Source organism: Oncorhynchus nerka, linkage group LG7 (genome assembly GCF_034236695.1).
Source record: "Oncorhynchus nerka isolate Pitt River linkage group LG7, Oner_Uvic_2.0, whole genome shotgun sequence".
NCBI classification, from domain to species: Eukaryota; Metazoa; Chordata; class Actinopteri; order Salmoniformes; family Salmonidae; genus Oncorhynchus; species Oncorhynchus nerka.
This window is the reverse complement of record NC_088402.1, coordinates 89767770-89780176: the sequence shown is the minus strand read 5'-3', so window position 1 is coordinate 89780176 and position 12407 is coordinate 89767770. Positions and strand designations below refer to the sequence as shown.

Here is a 12407-nt window from a genome sequence, read left to right as displayed (position 1 = left end):
CTCGACTGTAGGCGGAGGGGTTGGAAGACCAAGTTCAGGTGTGGGTTTCTGGTCTCGACTGTAGGCGGAGGGTTGGAAGACCAAGTTCAGGTGTGGGTTTCTGGTCTCGACTGTAGGGGGAGGGGTTGGAAGACCAAGTTCAGGTGTGGGTTTCTGGTCTCGACTGTAGGGGGAGGGGTTGGAAAACCAAGTTCAGGTGTGGGTTTCTGGTCTCGACTGTAGGCGGAGGGGTTGGAAGACCAAGTTCAGGTGTGGGTTTCTGGTCTCGACTGTAGGCGGAGGGGTTGGAAGACCAAGTTCAGGTGTGGGTTTCTGGTCTCGACTGTAGGCGGAGGGGTTGGAAGACCAAGTTCAGGTGTGGGTTTCTGGTCTCGACTGTAGGGGAGGGGTTGGAAGACCAAGTTCAGGTGTGGGTTTCTGGTCTCGACTGTAGGCGGAGGGGTTGGAAGACCAAGTTCAGGTGTGGGTTTCTGGTCTCGACTGTAGGCGGAGGGGTTGGAAGACCAAGTTCAGGTGTGGGTTTCTGGTCTCGACTGTAGGGGGAGGGGTTGGAAGACCAAGTTCAGGTGTGGGTTTCTGGTCTCGACTGTAGGCGGAGGGGTTGGAAGACCAAGTTCAGGTGTGGGTTCCTGGTCTCGACTGTAGGGGGAGGGGTTGGAAGGCGACGTATGCAGTCCAAAACCATTCAATAGCTAAAAAGACCTGCTTTCTCTGAGCCCAGCCTGAACCATTAGAGATCCTGAGATTTGTGGGGGTGAAATTTTCCAATGGGAATCTTCCTTTCTTCCTAACATGGCTCTGATTATAATTAAGAAACAGGAAGCTCATCCAGGTTGGTAATGGGCTGTTATGTGTTTCAGACCAATGAGAAGGGCCAGGTGGTGACCAAGACGTCGTTGTTGAAACAGATGGAGGAGCTGATCGAGGAGCCAGGACTGACCTGCTGCATCTGTAGAGAGGGATACAAGTTCCAGGTAACACAACAACAACAACAATAGATAAACAACAACACACACACACACTCTACCAGCACTGACCAAATCAAATCAAACTTTGTCACATACACATGGTTAGCAGATGTTAATGCGAGTGTAGCGAAATGCTTGTGCTTCTAGTTCCGACCTGCTGCATCTGTAAGAGGGATACAAGATTTTTAAGCCTCGAGACAATTGAGACATGGGTATGTGTGCCATTCAGAGGGTGAATGGCGAAGACCAGATTTAAGTGTCTTTGAACAGGGTTATGGTAGTAGGTAGCCAGGCACACCGGTTTAGGTCAAGAACTGCAACGCTCCTGGTTTTGTTTTTTCACACACTCAAAAGTGTATTGTGTGTGTAACCATAATGGTCCACCACCCAATGGACATCCAGTCAACTGGACACAACAGTGGGAGGCAACATGGGCCAACGTCCCTGTGGAACACGTTCAACAAACACCTTTGTCGACTCCATGCCCCCGGCAAATCGAGGCTGTTCCGAGGGCAGGCAGGGTGCGGCGCAATATTAGGAAGGTGTTCTTAATGTTTGGTAAACTCAGGGCAGTTTCAGGTTTAGTACATGAACACCATCTGCAGTGGCGCAGCTGTTTCGCCCCCGAGTTCCCAGGGTGCTCGGTGGTTGGACTTGTCAACAAAACAGCTTGACAGAAAATATAAGGCCAAGTTTTCAAACTACCACTAGTTTCTTCGAGGAGAATTATATAAAACGATCTGTGCATTTTAACGACCGCATAAATACACCTATATCACTTTTTTTTTTGCATGTCAAAAACCCTGAATGACCACTGGTGCACATGCCACCGCTGTTTTGAACTGATTCAATGTATTAATTAGAACAAGCAGCCAGATCACGTCATGAACGCACCAAGTACCCCCGGGGTGGACGCACCAAGCACCCCCGGGGTGGACGCACCAAGCACCCCCGGGGTGGACGCACCAAGCACCCCCGGGGTGGACGCACCAAGCACCCCCGGGGTGGACGCACCAAGCACCCCCGGGGTGGACGCAACAAGCACGGATGCAATAAGTGGTAACACATTGATCTAACTGGGGTTAGCTAACGTGTCGCAAAGCATGATGCGATAGCCAGGTGACTTTCTAAAAACGACTTCATATTTCAGAGTTGGTCAGATATGAGTTTAGATGGACTTGAAATTTGCATGGGCCCTAACTAGCACGCAAGCTACACGCTAGTTCTAGCTAGCGAATATGAGTTTATCAAAGGTAGATGAATAGTTAATGAACTATTTCTCAATGTTTCTCAAACATAACTGTTAATTAATTTGATCAAGCTTTGTGATATACATCCCGGTCTTAGTCCACACATGTCGCCCCGTCACATACAGTAGAACCTCATGAACAACATGGGGGGAGACAATAAAATTGGCCCTGTTTTTCATTTTTTATATTGTCTTGTCCTACCAGGTCCGCGATGAAACGTACTTCGATTCTTGTTAGATGAAGTTGTCTAGTTTATCAGGTCCTAGGCTCCCTTCACTGTTATGATCATTTATTTACAAGTGAATTACAATTAGCTTTAGGGCCATCTGTACCTGATATAATATCGTCTCACGTGTGGAAAGTAAGCCGTCTGGACGCGATAGACTCATTTGGATGGGAGACTACAGCAGAACCAGAAGTTCTGATTTTGACGGACATTGAAGCACCCCCCAAGACAGTCCGTTAACTTTGTGCTGTTATAATTTATGCTGAAATCCTGCGATTTCATTGGAGCAGTTCCCCCTCAGAGTAAATAGCAAAACAATCAAATCAACGTTTTCACGGCCTATGGAGGAGGCGAAGCTGCTGCTGCTGGCCGTCACCGAGGAGTAACTGAACAGCTTGTTTTGAACAATATATTTTTTTTTTTTGCATTTAAAAATATTTTTTACCATTCTCAAGTGGGACGCCGCTCCTAACGCCCTAATGGGCAGGCAGTCGCTACCTACCCCGTACCCCTGCGGCTCCCCACACTCAACCTTGGGAAACACTGTGTATTATAAACTGGGTAGTTCGAGCCCTGGATGCTGATTGGCTGAAAACCGTGGTATATCAAACAAAACATTTTATTTGATTATGTATGCCACACCCCCTCTGGCCTTAATGTTTAATTATACATCTTTTATTTATTTTTATTGTATTGGTTAAATGTATGGACAATTCCACTCTTGGCTGTGACTAAAACGGTTTTATTTTCATATGAAATGTTATTTTATTTCAAAAGGAAGCCATTTGTTCATGTCAGTTATTTTTTCAATGCATCTTTTATCAATGAACTACTATATTTCCTGATCTTTGTACTGTCCCCTACTAGCTGACCAAATCAATTAACTGCTATATTCTCTGATCTTTGTACTGTCCCCTACTAGCTGACCAAATCAATTAACTGCTATATTCTCTGATCTTTGTACTGTCCCCTACTAGCTGGCCAAATCAATTAACTGCTATATTTCCTGATCTTTGTACTGTCCCCCCCCCCCTACCAGCCGACCAAATCAATTAACTGCTATATTCTCTGATCTTTGTACTGTCCCCTACCAGCCGACCAAATCAATGAACTGCTATATTCCCTGATCTTTGTACTGTGTCCCCTACCAGCTGACCAAATCAATTAACTGCTATATTCCCTGATCTTTGTACTGTCCCCTACCAGCCGACCAAATCAATTAACTGCTATATTTCCTGATCTTTGTACTGTGTCCCCTACCAGCCGACCAAATCAATTAACTGCTATATTTCCTGATCTTTGTACTGTGTCCCCTACCAGCTGACCAAATCAATGAACTGCTATATTCCCTGATCTTTGTACTGTCCCCTACTAGCTGACCAAATCAATTAACTGCTATATTCTCTGATCTTTGTACTGTGTCCCCCTACCAGCCGACCAAATCAATTAACTGCTATATTCTCTGATCTTTGTACTGTGTCCCCCTACCAGCCGACCAAATCAATTAACTGCTATATTCTCTGATCTTTGTACTGTGTCCCCTACCAGCCGACCAAGGTGCTGGGGATTTACACTTTTACGAAGCGCGTGGCCCTGGAGGACTTGGAGAACAAGCCTCGCAAGCAGCAGGGATACAGCACTGTGTCACACTTTAACATCGTCCACTATGACTGCCACCTCGCAGCTGTCAGGTTAGTACACACACACACATCAACATCGTCCACTACGACTGCCACCTCGCAGCTGTCAGGTTAGTACACACACACACATCAACATCGTCCACTACGACTGCCACCTCGCAGCTGTCAGGTTAGTACACACACACACATCAACATCGTCCACTACGACTGCCACCTCGCAGCTGTCAGGTTAGTACACACACACACACATCAACATCGTCCACTACGACTGCCACCTCGCAGCTGTCAGGTTAGTACACACACACACATCAACATCGTCCACTACGACTGCCACCTCGCAGCTGTCAGGTTAGTACACACACACACATCAACATCGTCCACTACGACTGCCACCTCGCAGCTGTCAGGTTAGTACACACACACACATCAACATCGTCCACTACGACTGCCACCTCGCAGCTGTCAGGTTAGTACACACACACACATCAACATCGTCCACTACGACTGCCACCTCGCAGCTGTCAGGTTAGTACACACACACACATCAACATCGTCCACTACGACTGCCACCTCGCAGCTGTCAGTTTGAAACTATGATATTAATCTGACTATTCACAATAATCGTATTATTGAGTGTGCATGTAACCGTGCTCTCTCTCTCTCTCTCTCTGTCTCTCTCTCTGTCTCTCTCTTTGTCTCTCTCTTTGTCTCTCTCTTTGTCTCTCTCTGTCTCTCTCTTTGTCTCTGTCTCTCTCTTTGTCTCGCTCTTTGTCTCTCTCTTTGTCTCTCTCTCTGTCTCTCTCTTTGTCTCTCTTTGTCTCTCTTTGTCTCTCTCTTTGTCTCTCTCTTTGTCTCTCTCTTTGTCTCTCTCTTTGTCTCTCTCTTTGTCTCTCTCTTTGTCTCTCTCTTTGTCTTTGTCTCTCTTTGTCTTTGTCTCTCTCTTTGTCTCGCTCTTTGTCTCTCTCTCTGTCTCTCTCTTTGTCTCTCTCTCTGTCTCTCTCTCTGTCTCTCTCTCCGTCCTCTATTCAGGCTTGCTCGCGGGCGGGAGGAGTGGGAGAGTGCTGCGCTGCAGAACGCCAACACCAAGTGCAATGGACTGCTTCCTGTCTGGGGGCCTCACGTCCCAGAATCGGCTTTCGCCACCTGCCTGGCCAGGTGTGACCAACTCACTTGGAAATAGTTGCAGCAGATACTTTTCCATTAAGTTTTATGTGTCAGAAGAACGTGTTGCCTTTCTGAAAGCATGAACAAAGCTTTTGGCTTGACAGTAGAGTTGAGCAAGTCTGGCTAAACACCATGACTTAAGAGTCTATAACGGCTGCTTTGATGTGTTGGCTCAAAGCGAGGATAATGAAGGGGGTGTGGCCTCGTACTTCAAGACGGCACCCTACGCTGGTTGGATATCCCCCGTTTCGAATTCAACCAATCGTGATTTGTTTTCCATGGGACCAGACCTGCGCATGCAAATAGCGTGGATATGAGAACCAATCAAAAATGTTTTGTTAACCTGACTCATTACAAGCCTGCGATGTCAGACCTGTCATTGCTCGCTGTTTATTTCTCCATGAGAATCTTTCACGTTCGTCCCATTTTTAAAGTCCTACTTCCTCTCTTCTCTCTCCCAGGCACAACACATATCTGCAGGAATGTACGGGGCAGAGAGAGCCCACCTACCAGCTCAACATCCACGACACCAAGCTCCTGTTCTTGCGTTTCGCCACGGAGCAGTCCTTTAGCGTGGACACGGGAGGGGGAGGACGAGAGAGCAACATCCACCTCATCCCTTACATCATCCACACCGTGCTCTACGTCCTCAACACGTATGATTACAATACATCATCCACACGTTTATCTACGCAAACATAGGAAATCACAAAGAATTTCTCCGTCTGTCTCTCCCTCTGGCCGTCTGTCTCTCCCTCTGGCCGTCTGTCTCTCCCTCTGGCCGTCTGTCTCTCCCTCTGGCCGTCTGTCTCTCCCTCTCACTCTCTCTCCCTCTGGCCGTCTGTCACTCCCTGTCTCGCCCTCTATATCTATGGCTCTCTGTGTTTTTGGTCGTCTGCAGTACTCGGGCTACTAGTCGTGAGGAGAAGAACCTGCAGTGTTTCCTGGAGCAGCCGTGTGAGAAGTGGGTGGAGAGCAGCTATGATGTGGACGGTCCCCACTACTACACAGTGTTGGCCATGCACATCCTGTCTCCCGAACGCTGGAGGAACACACGACTCACCTTCCTACGCAGGCTCCTCGTCTCCGTGCACGCGCGCAAGGTCTCCGCCGTCTTCACCAACAAGTAAGTTACTGTTCCAGAACTTTCCATTTATATATTCAATTCATCACGTCTTTTATCCTCTTGCAGTTCACTGAGTGCACGTGTTTTTACAACGGGTTTGTGATCCCTGCGAGAATTAAAACCACATCCTATTTTTAATCAGTTGTGAGTTTATACTGTGTTGATCAAATATAGTTATCTTCAGGGGTTTAGCTGCAGTGTTTCGGTCTGTGATATATTTCTGATCTTTCCTCTTCTCTCCAGACTCCCAGATAAACAGTCTAAGGAATATGCAGTGTTTCGGTCTGTGATATATTTCTGATCTTTCCTCTTCTCTCCAGACTCCCAGATAAACAGTCTAAGGAATATGCAGTGTTTCGGTCTGTGATATATTTCTGATCTTTCCTCTTCTCTCCAGACTCCCAGATAAACAGTCTAAGGAATATGCAGTGTTTCGGTCTGTGATATATTTCTGATCTTTCCTCTTCTCTCCAGACTCCCAGATAAACAGTCTAAGGAATATGCAGTGTTTCGGTCTGTGATATATTTCTGATCTTTCCTCTTCTCTCCAGACTCCCAGATAAACAGTCTAAGGAATATGCAGTGTATCGGTCTCCTCTCCTCTTCTGGGGTCTCGTGGAACTCATCTATGACATGTTCAGGGTAGGAGGGACTTTTCCTGCCAACAAAACTATATATTTTTTTACATTTATCTTAGTGTAAAAATAAATGTCGTAACACAACCAATTGTGTCAAACGTTTTTTTTGTACGTTAGACGTACAAAACATGGATGTGATTTTAGCTCACTCAGACCTCTCTCTCCACCTCCTTCCTCCCTCTATAGAAAGTACCCACCAGCAACACGGAGGGAGGCTGGTCCTTCTCGCTGGCAGAGTACGTGCGGCACAATGACATGCCCATCTACGAGGCCTCGGAGCGGGTGCTCAAGTCCTACCAGGAAGAGCTGATGCCCGCCGAATCCTTCTCCGAGTTCCTGGATGTTGTTGGTCAGTGTTGCCAGACACATGCGGTCCACTGAGATAGTGGCGTACACATGCAGTCCACTGAGATAGTGGCGTACACATGCAGTCCACTGAGATAGTGGCGTACACATGCAGTCCACTGAGATAGTGGCGTACACATGCAGTCCACTGAGATAGTGGAGTACACATGCAGTCCACTGAGATAGTGGAGTACACATGCAGTCCACTGAGATAGTGGAGTACACATGCAGTCCACTGAGATAGTGGCGTACACATGCAGTCCACTGAGATAGTGGAGTACACATGCAGTACACTGAGATAGTGGAGTACACATGCAGTCCACTGAGATAGTGGAGTACACATGCAGTCCACTGAGATAGTGGAGTACACATGCAGTCCACTGAGATAGTGGAGTACACATGCAGTCCACTGAGATAGTGGAGTACACATGCAGTCCACTGAGATAGTGGAGTACACATGCAGTCCACTGAGATAGTGGAGTACACATGCAGTCCACTGAGATAGTGGAGTACACATGCAGTCCACTGAGATAGTGGAGTACACATGCAGTACACTGAGATAGTGGAGTACACATGCAGTACACTGAGATAGTGGCGTACACATGCAGTCCACTGAGATAGTGGAGTACACATGCAGTCCACTGAGATAGTGGCGTACACATGCAGTCCACTGAGATAGTGGCGTACACATGCAGTCCACTGAGATAGTGGCGTACACATGCAGTCCACTGAGATAGTGGAGTACACATGCAGTCCACTGAGATAGTGGCGTACACATGCAGTACACATGCAGTCCACTGAGATAGTGGAGTACACATGCAGTCCACTGAGATAGTGGAGTACACGTGCAGTCCACTGAGATAGTGGAGTACACGTGCAGTCCACTGAGATAGTGGAGTACACGTGCAGTCCACTGAGATAGTGGCGTACACGTGCAGTCCACATGCAGTCCACTGAGATAGTGGCGTACACGTGCAGTACACATGCAGTCCACTGAGATAGTGGAGTACACATGCAGTACACATGCAGTCCACTGAGATAGTGGAGTACACATGCAGTCCACTGAGATAGTGGAGTACACGTGCAGTCCACTGAGATAGTGGAGTACACGTGCAGTCCACTGAGATAGTGGCGTACACGTGCAGTCCACTGAGATAGTAGCGTACACGTGCAGTCCACTGAGATAGTAGCGTACACGTGCAGTCCACTGAGATAGTGGCGTACACGTGCAGTCCACTGAGATAGTGGAGTACACGTGCAGTCCACTGAGATAGTGGAGTACACGTGCAGTCCACTGAGATAGTGGAGTACACGTGCAGTCCACTGAGATAGTGGAGTACACGTGCAGTCCACTGAGATAGTGGCGTACACGTGCAGTCCACTGAGATAGTGGAGTACACGTGCAGTACACTGAGATAGTGGAGTACACGTGCAGTACACTGAGATAGTGGAGTACACTGAGATAGTGGAGTACACGTGCAGTCCACTGAGATAGTGGAGTACACGTGCAGTCCACTGAGATAGTGGAGTACACGTGCAGTCCACTGAGATAGTGGAGTACACGTGCAGTCCACTGAGATAGTGGAGTACACGTGCAGTCCACTGAGATAGTGGAGTACACGTGCAGTCCACTGAGATAGTGGCGTACACATGCAGTCCACTGAGATAGTGGCGTACACATGCAGTCCACTGAGATAGTGGAGTACACATGCAGTCCACTGAGATAGTGGCGTACACATGCAGTACACATGCAGTCCACTGAGATAGTGGCGTACACATGCAGTACACATGCAGTCCACTGAGATAGTGGCGTACACATGCAGTACACATGCAGTCCACTGAGATAGTGGAGTACACGTGCAGTCCACTGAGATAGTGGAGTACACGTGCAGTCCACTGAGATAGTGGAGTACACGTGCAGTCCACTGAGATAGTGGAGTACACGTGCAGTCCACTGAGATAGTGGAGTACACGTGCAGTCCACTGAGATAGTGGAGTACACGTGCAGTCCACTGAGATAGTGGCGTACACGTGCAGTCCACAGATAGTAGCGTACACGTGCAGTCCACTGAGATAGTGGCGTACACGTGCAGTCCACTGAGATAGTGGAGTACACGTGCAGTCCACTGAGATAGTGGAGTACACGTGCAGTCCACTGAGATAGTGGAGTACACGTGCAGTCCACTGAGATAGTGGCGTACACGTGCAGTCCACTGAGATAGTGGAGTACACGTGCAGTACACTGAGATAGTGGAGTACACGTGCAGTCCACTGAGATAGTGGAGTACACGTGCAGTCCACTGAGATAGTGGAGTACACGTGCAGTCCACTGAGATAGTGGAGTACACGTACAGTCCACTGAGATAGTGGAGTACACGTGCAGTCCACTGAGATAGTGGAGTACACGTGCAGTCCACTGAGATAGTGGAGTACACGTGCAGTCCACTGAGATAGTGGTGTACACGTGCAGTCCACTGAGATAGTGGAGTACACGTGCAGTCCACTGAGATAGTGGAGTACACATGCAGTCCACTGAGATAGTGGAGTACACTGAGATAGTGGCGTACACATGCAGTCCACTGAGATAGTGGCGTACACATGCAGTCCACATGCAGTCCACTGAGATAGTGGTGTACACATGCAGTCCACTGAGATAGTGGAGTACACATGCAGTACACTGAGATAGTGGAGTACACATGCAGTACACTGAGATAGTGGAGTACACATGCAGTCCACTGAGATAGTGGTGTACACATGCAGTCCACTGAGATAGTGGAGTACACATGCAGTCCACTGAGATAGTGGAGTACACATGCAGTCCACTGAGATAGTGGAGTACACATGCAGTCCACTGAGATAGTGGAGTACACGTGCAGTCCACTGAGATAGTGGTGTACAAGTGCAGTCCACTGAGATAGTGGAGTACACGTGCAGTCCACTGAGATAGTGGAGTACACATGCAGTCCACTGAGATAGTGGAGTACACTGAGATAGTGGCGTACACATGCAGTCCACTGAGATAGTGGCGTACACATGCAGTCCACATGCAGTCCACTGAGATAGTGGTGTACACATGCAGTCCACTGAGATAGTGGAGTACACATGCAGTACACTGAGATAGTGGAGTACACATGCAGTCCACTGAGATAGTGGTGTACACATGCAGTCCACTGAGATAGTGGAGTACACATGCAGTCCACTGAGATAGTGGAGTACACATGCAGTCCACTGAGATAGTGGAGTACACTGAGATAGTGGAGTAGTGTCGTATCGAATGCTGCCTGTTTTTGGTTCATGGTTTTCTGCTCTTGCGGGGTTTATGGTGTTCATTTGAAATGTGAACAGTTTTATCACCTCGAAATGACCTAAACAAGAAACTGATTGTACATGATTGTGTGTTAGACTCAAGACTCTGTTTTGATTTGTTTCCAGGGCTCCTCTCTGACATTCCGGACCCAGACCTCTTCCTCCAAGACCTGTTGAACTCTGTTCCCTGATGGTATTCAGTACCACCCCCCCCGAGACAAGAGCCCCACGATGGGGGACGACGAGGGCCCACACATTGGTCCTGCTAACGACACCTCCATGGGACAACTCTCAACCGGAAAACCCTCGCTCCCCAACTTCTCCCTAGCTTCCTGTCACACACACACACACACACACACACGCGCGCGCATACCGTAACAGAGACACACACACACGCGTGCATACCGTAACAGACACACACACACCTGTTTCCTAGTCTCCACCAGGGGTTTGATCCTCTGCATCATCTTCCAACTGTTAACTCTCTTGAAGCAGATCTTGTATTGTGCTGTCTGAGTCAGGAGTCAGTTGGTGCATTTATGACCATGTTGCTGTAACATTTAATACACACGGTAAAACAAACCCCATGCTTCTCTCAAATATTACCCACAAAAAATGTCTGGGTTGCAATCTTCAAGTAACTAAAAAAAAAATGTTTAAAAAACTTCTTAAAAAAAACAACAACATTGTTTTGAGATTCGATCGCAGTGTATTAAGAGTGACCTGTGTTTTTCTTTGTTTGTTTTAAGAAGTTTAAGATGAGCTCTTTTTGTTTTCGTTTGTCATGACAATTTATTGGTGTTTTCAAAAACGGGAGGCAGGAAGGAAGCTTCACAGTAGGATCTTGAATTAAAATAACTAACCCTGTTGTCAGATACTATTCTCCTGACTACCCTGGGTGCCAGATCTCTCTGTGCTGACAGTAGATCTGGAAGGAAAATGTACTCATGTAGGGTTGGTTTCTCTTCTCGGTGACAAGAATCAGATGAAATGAGAAAAGAACAACTACAAAATTCTATCTGTTGAGCCCTCCCTCCCTCCCTCGTAACTCGAGTTCTAATAATCCTGATTGGTTATTCATGCTCCAGTGAAACGTCACCATTTTACGACATTGTCCCAAAATGAATAACGCTAACAATAAAAACCGGGCCTTGCATCCTTTCCTTTGGATTCGACACACTTCTCTCTCATTATGGTGTTATGTTTTCTGGTTGATTTTTTTTTGTTTTTGGTAAAGCAAGGTGTCGCTGAGTTCTTCAAACCTTGATGATTTAAATGGATTAATTACATCTCTAATATATAGACGCCCGCGTCCATCGCGACACGTGAAAACGGAGTCTTTCAGAGCTGATGGTGTGGAGTTTAAACATTTTAAAATACCCCAATTTATAGTGTTACTTTCTCTCGTCGGCCTATTACCGCTGCTACAATGTTCAACTGTTGCTGAATGTCTGCTTTTTGGGGGGGTTAGCAATGATTAATAAAGTCGTGATAGTAATTCCACATCCATCGCTCTGTGTCTCGTCTGGTTTATTATCTGTATTTATTCTTGCATAAATACATTTGACGTGTATTTACCGGAGTGCTGTCCGGTGTATTTACCGGAGTGCTGTCCGGTGTATTTACCGGAGTGCTGTCCGGTGTATTTACCGGAGTGCTGTCCGGTGTATTTACCGGAGTGCTGTCCGGTGTATTTACCGGAGTGCTGTCCGGTGTATTTACCGGAGTGCTGTCCGGTGTATTT

General features: G+C 47.3%; 1 protein-coding gene across 1 annotated transcript in view; it reads left to right on the top strand.

Moving 5' to 3' along the window:
- Positions 1 to 12172, top strand: part of ubr4 (ubiquitin protein ligase E3 component n-recognin 4) — a 182047-nt gene extending 169875 nt beyond the window's left edge. Inside the window, exons 97-104 of the mRNA XM_065020956.1 lie at positions 861 to 974; positions 3993 to 4135; positions 5114 to 5239; positions 5710 to 5904; positions 6150 to 6374; positions 6926 to 7016; positions 7199 to 7361; positions 10790 to 12172. Coding sequence (XP_064877028.1) covers positions 861 to 974; positions 3993 to 4135; positions 5114 to 5239; positions 5710 to 5904; positions 6150 to 6374; positions 6926 to 7016; positions 7199 to 7361; positions 10790 to 10854 — 1122 coding nt within the window. The 3' untranslated portion in view covers positions 10855 to 12172. The remainder of the gene's footprint in view (positions 1 to 860; positions 975 to 3992; positions 4136 to 5113; positions 5240 to 5709; positions 5905 to 6149; positions 6375 to 6925; positions 7017 to 7198; positions 7362 to 10789) is intronic.
- The last annotated feature ends 235 nt before the right edge of the window (positions 12173 to 12407 follow it).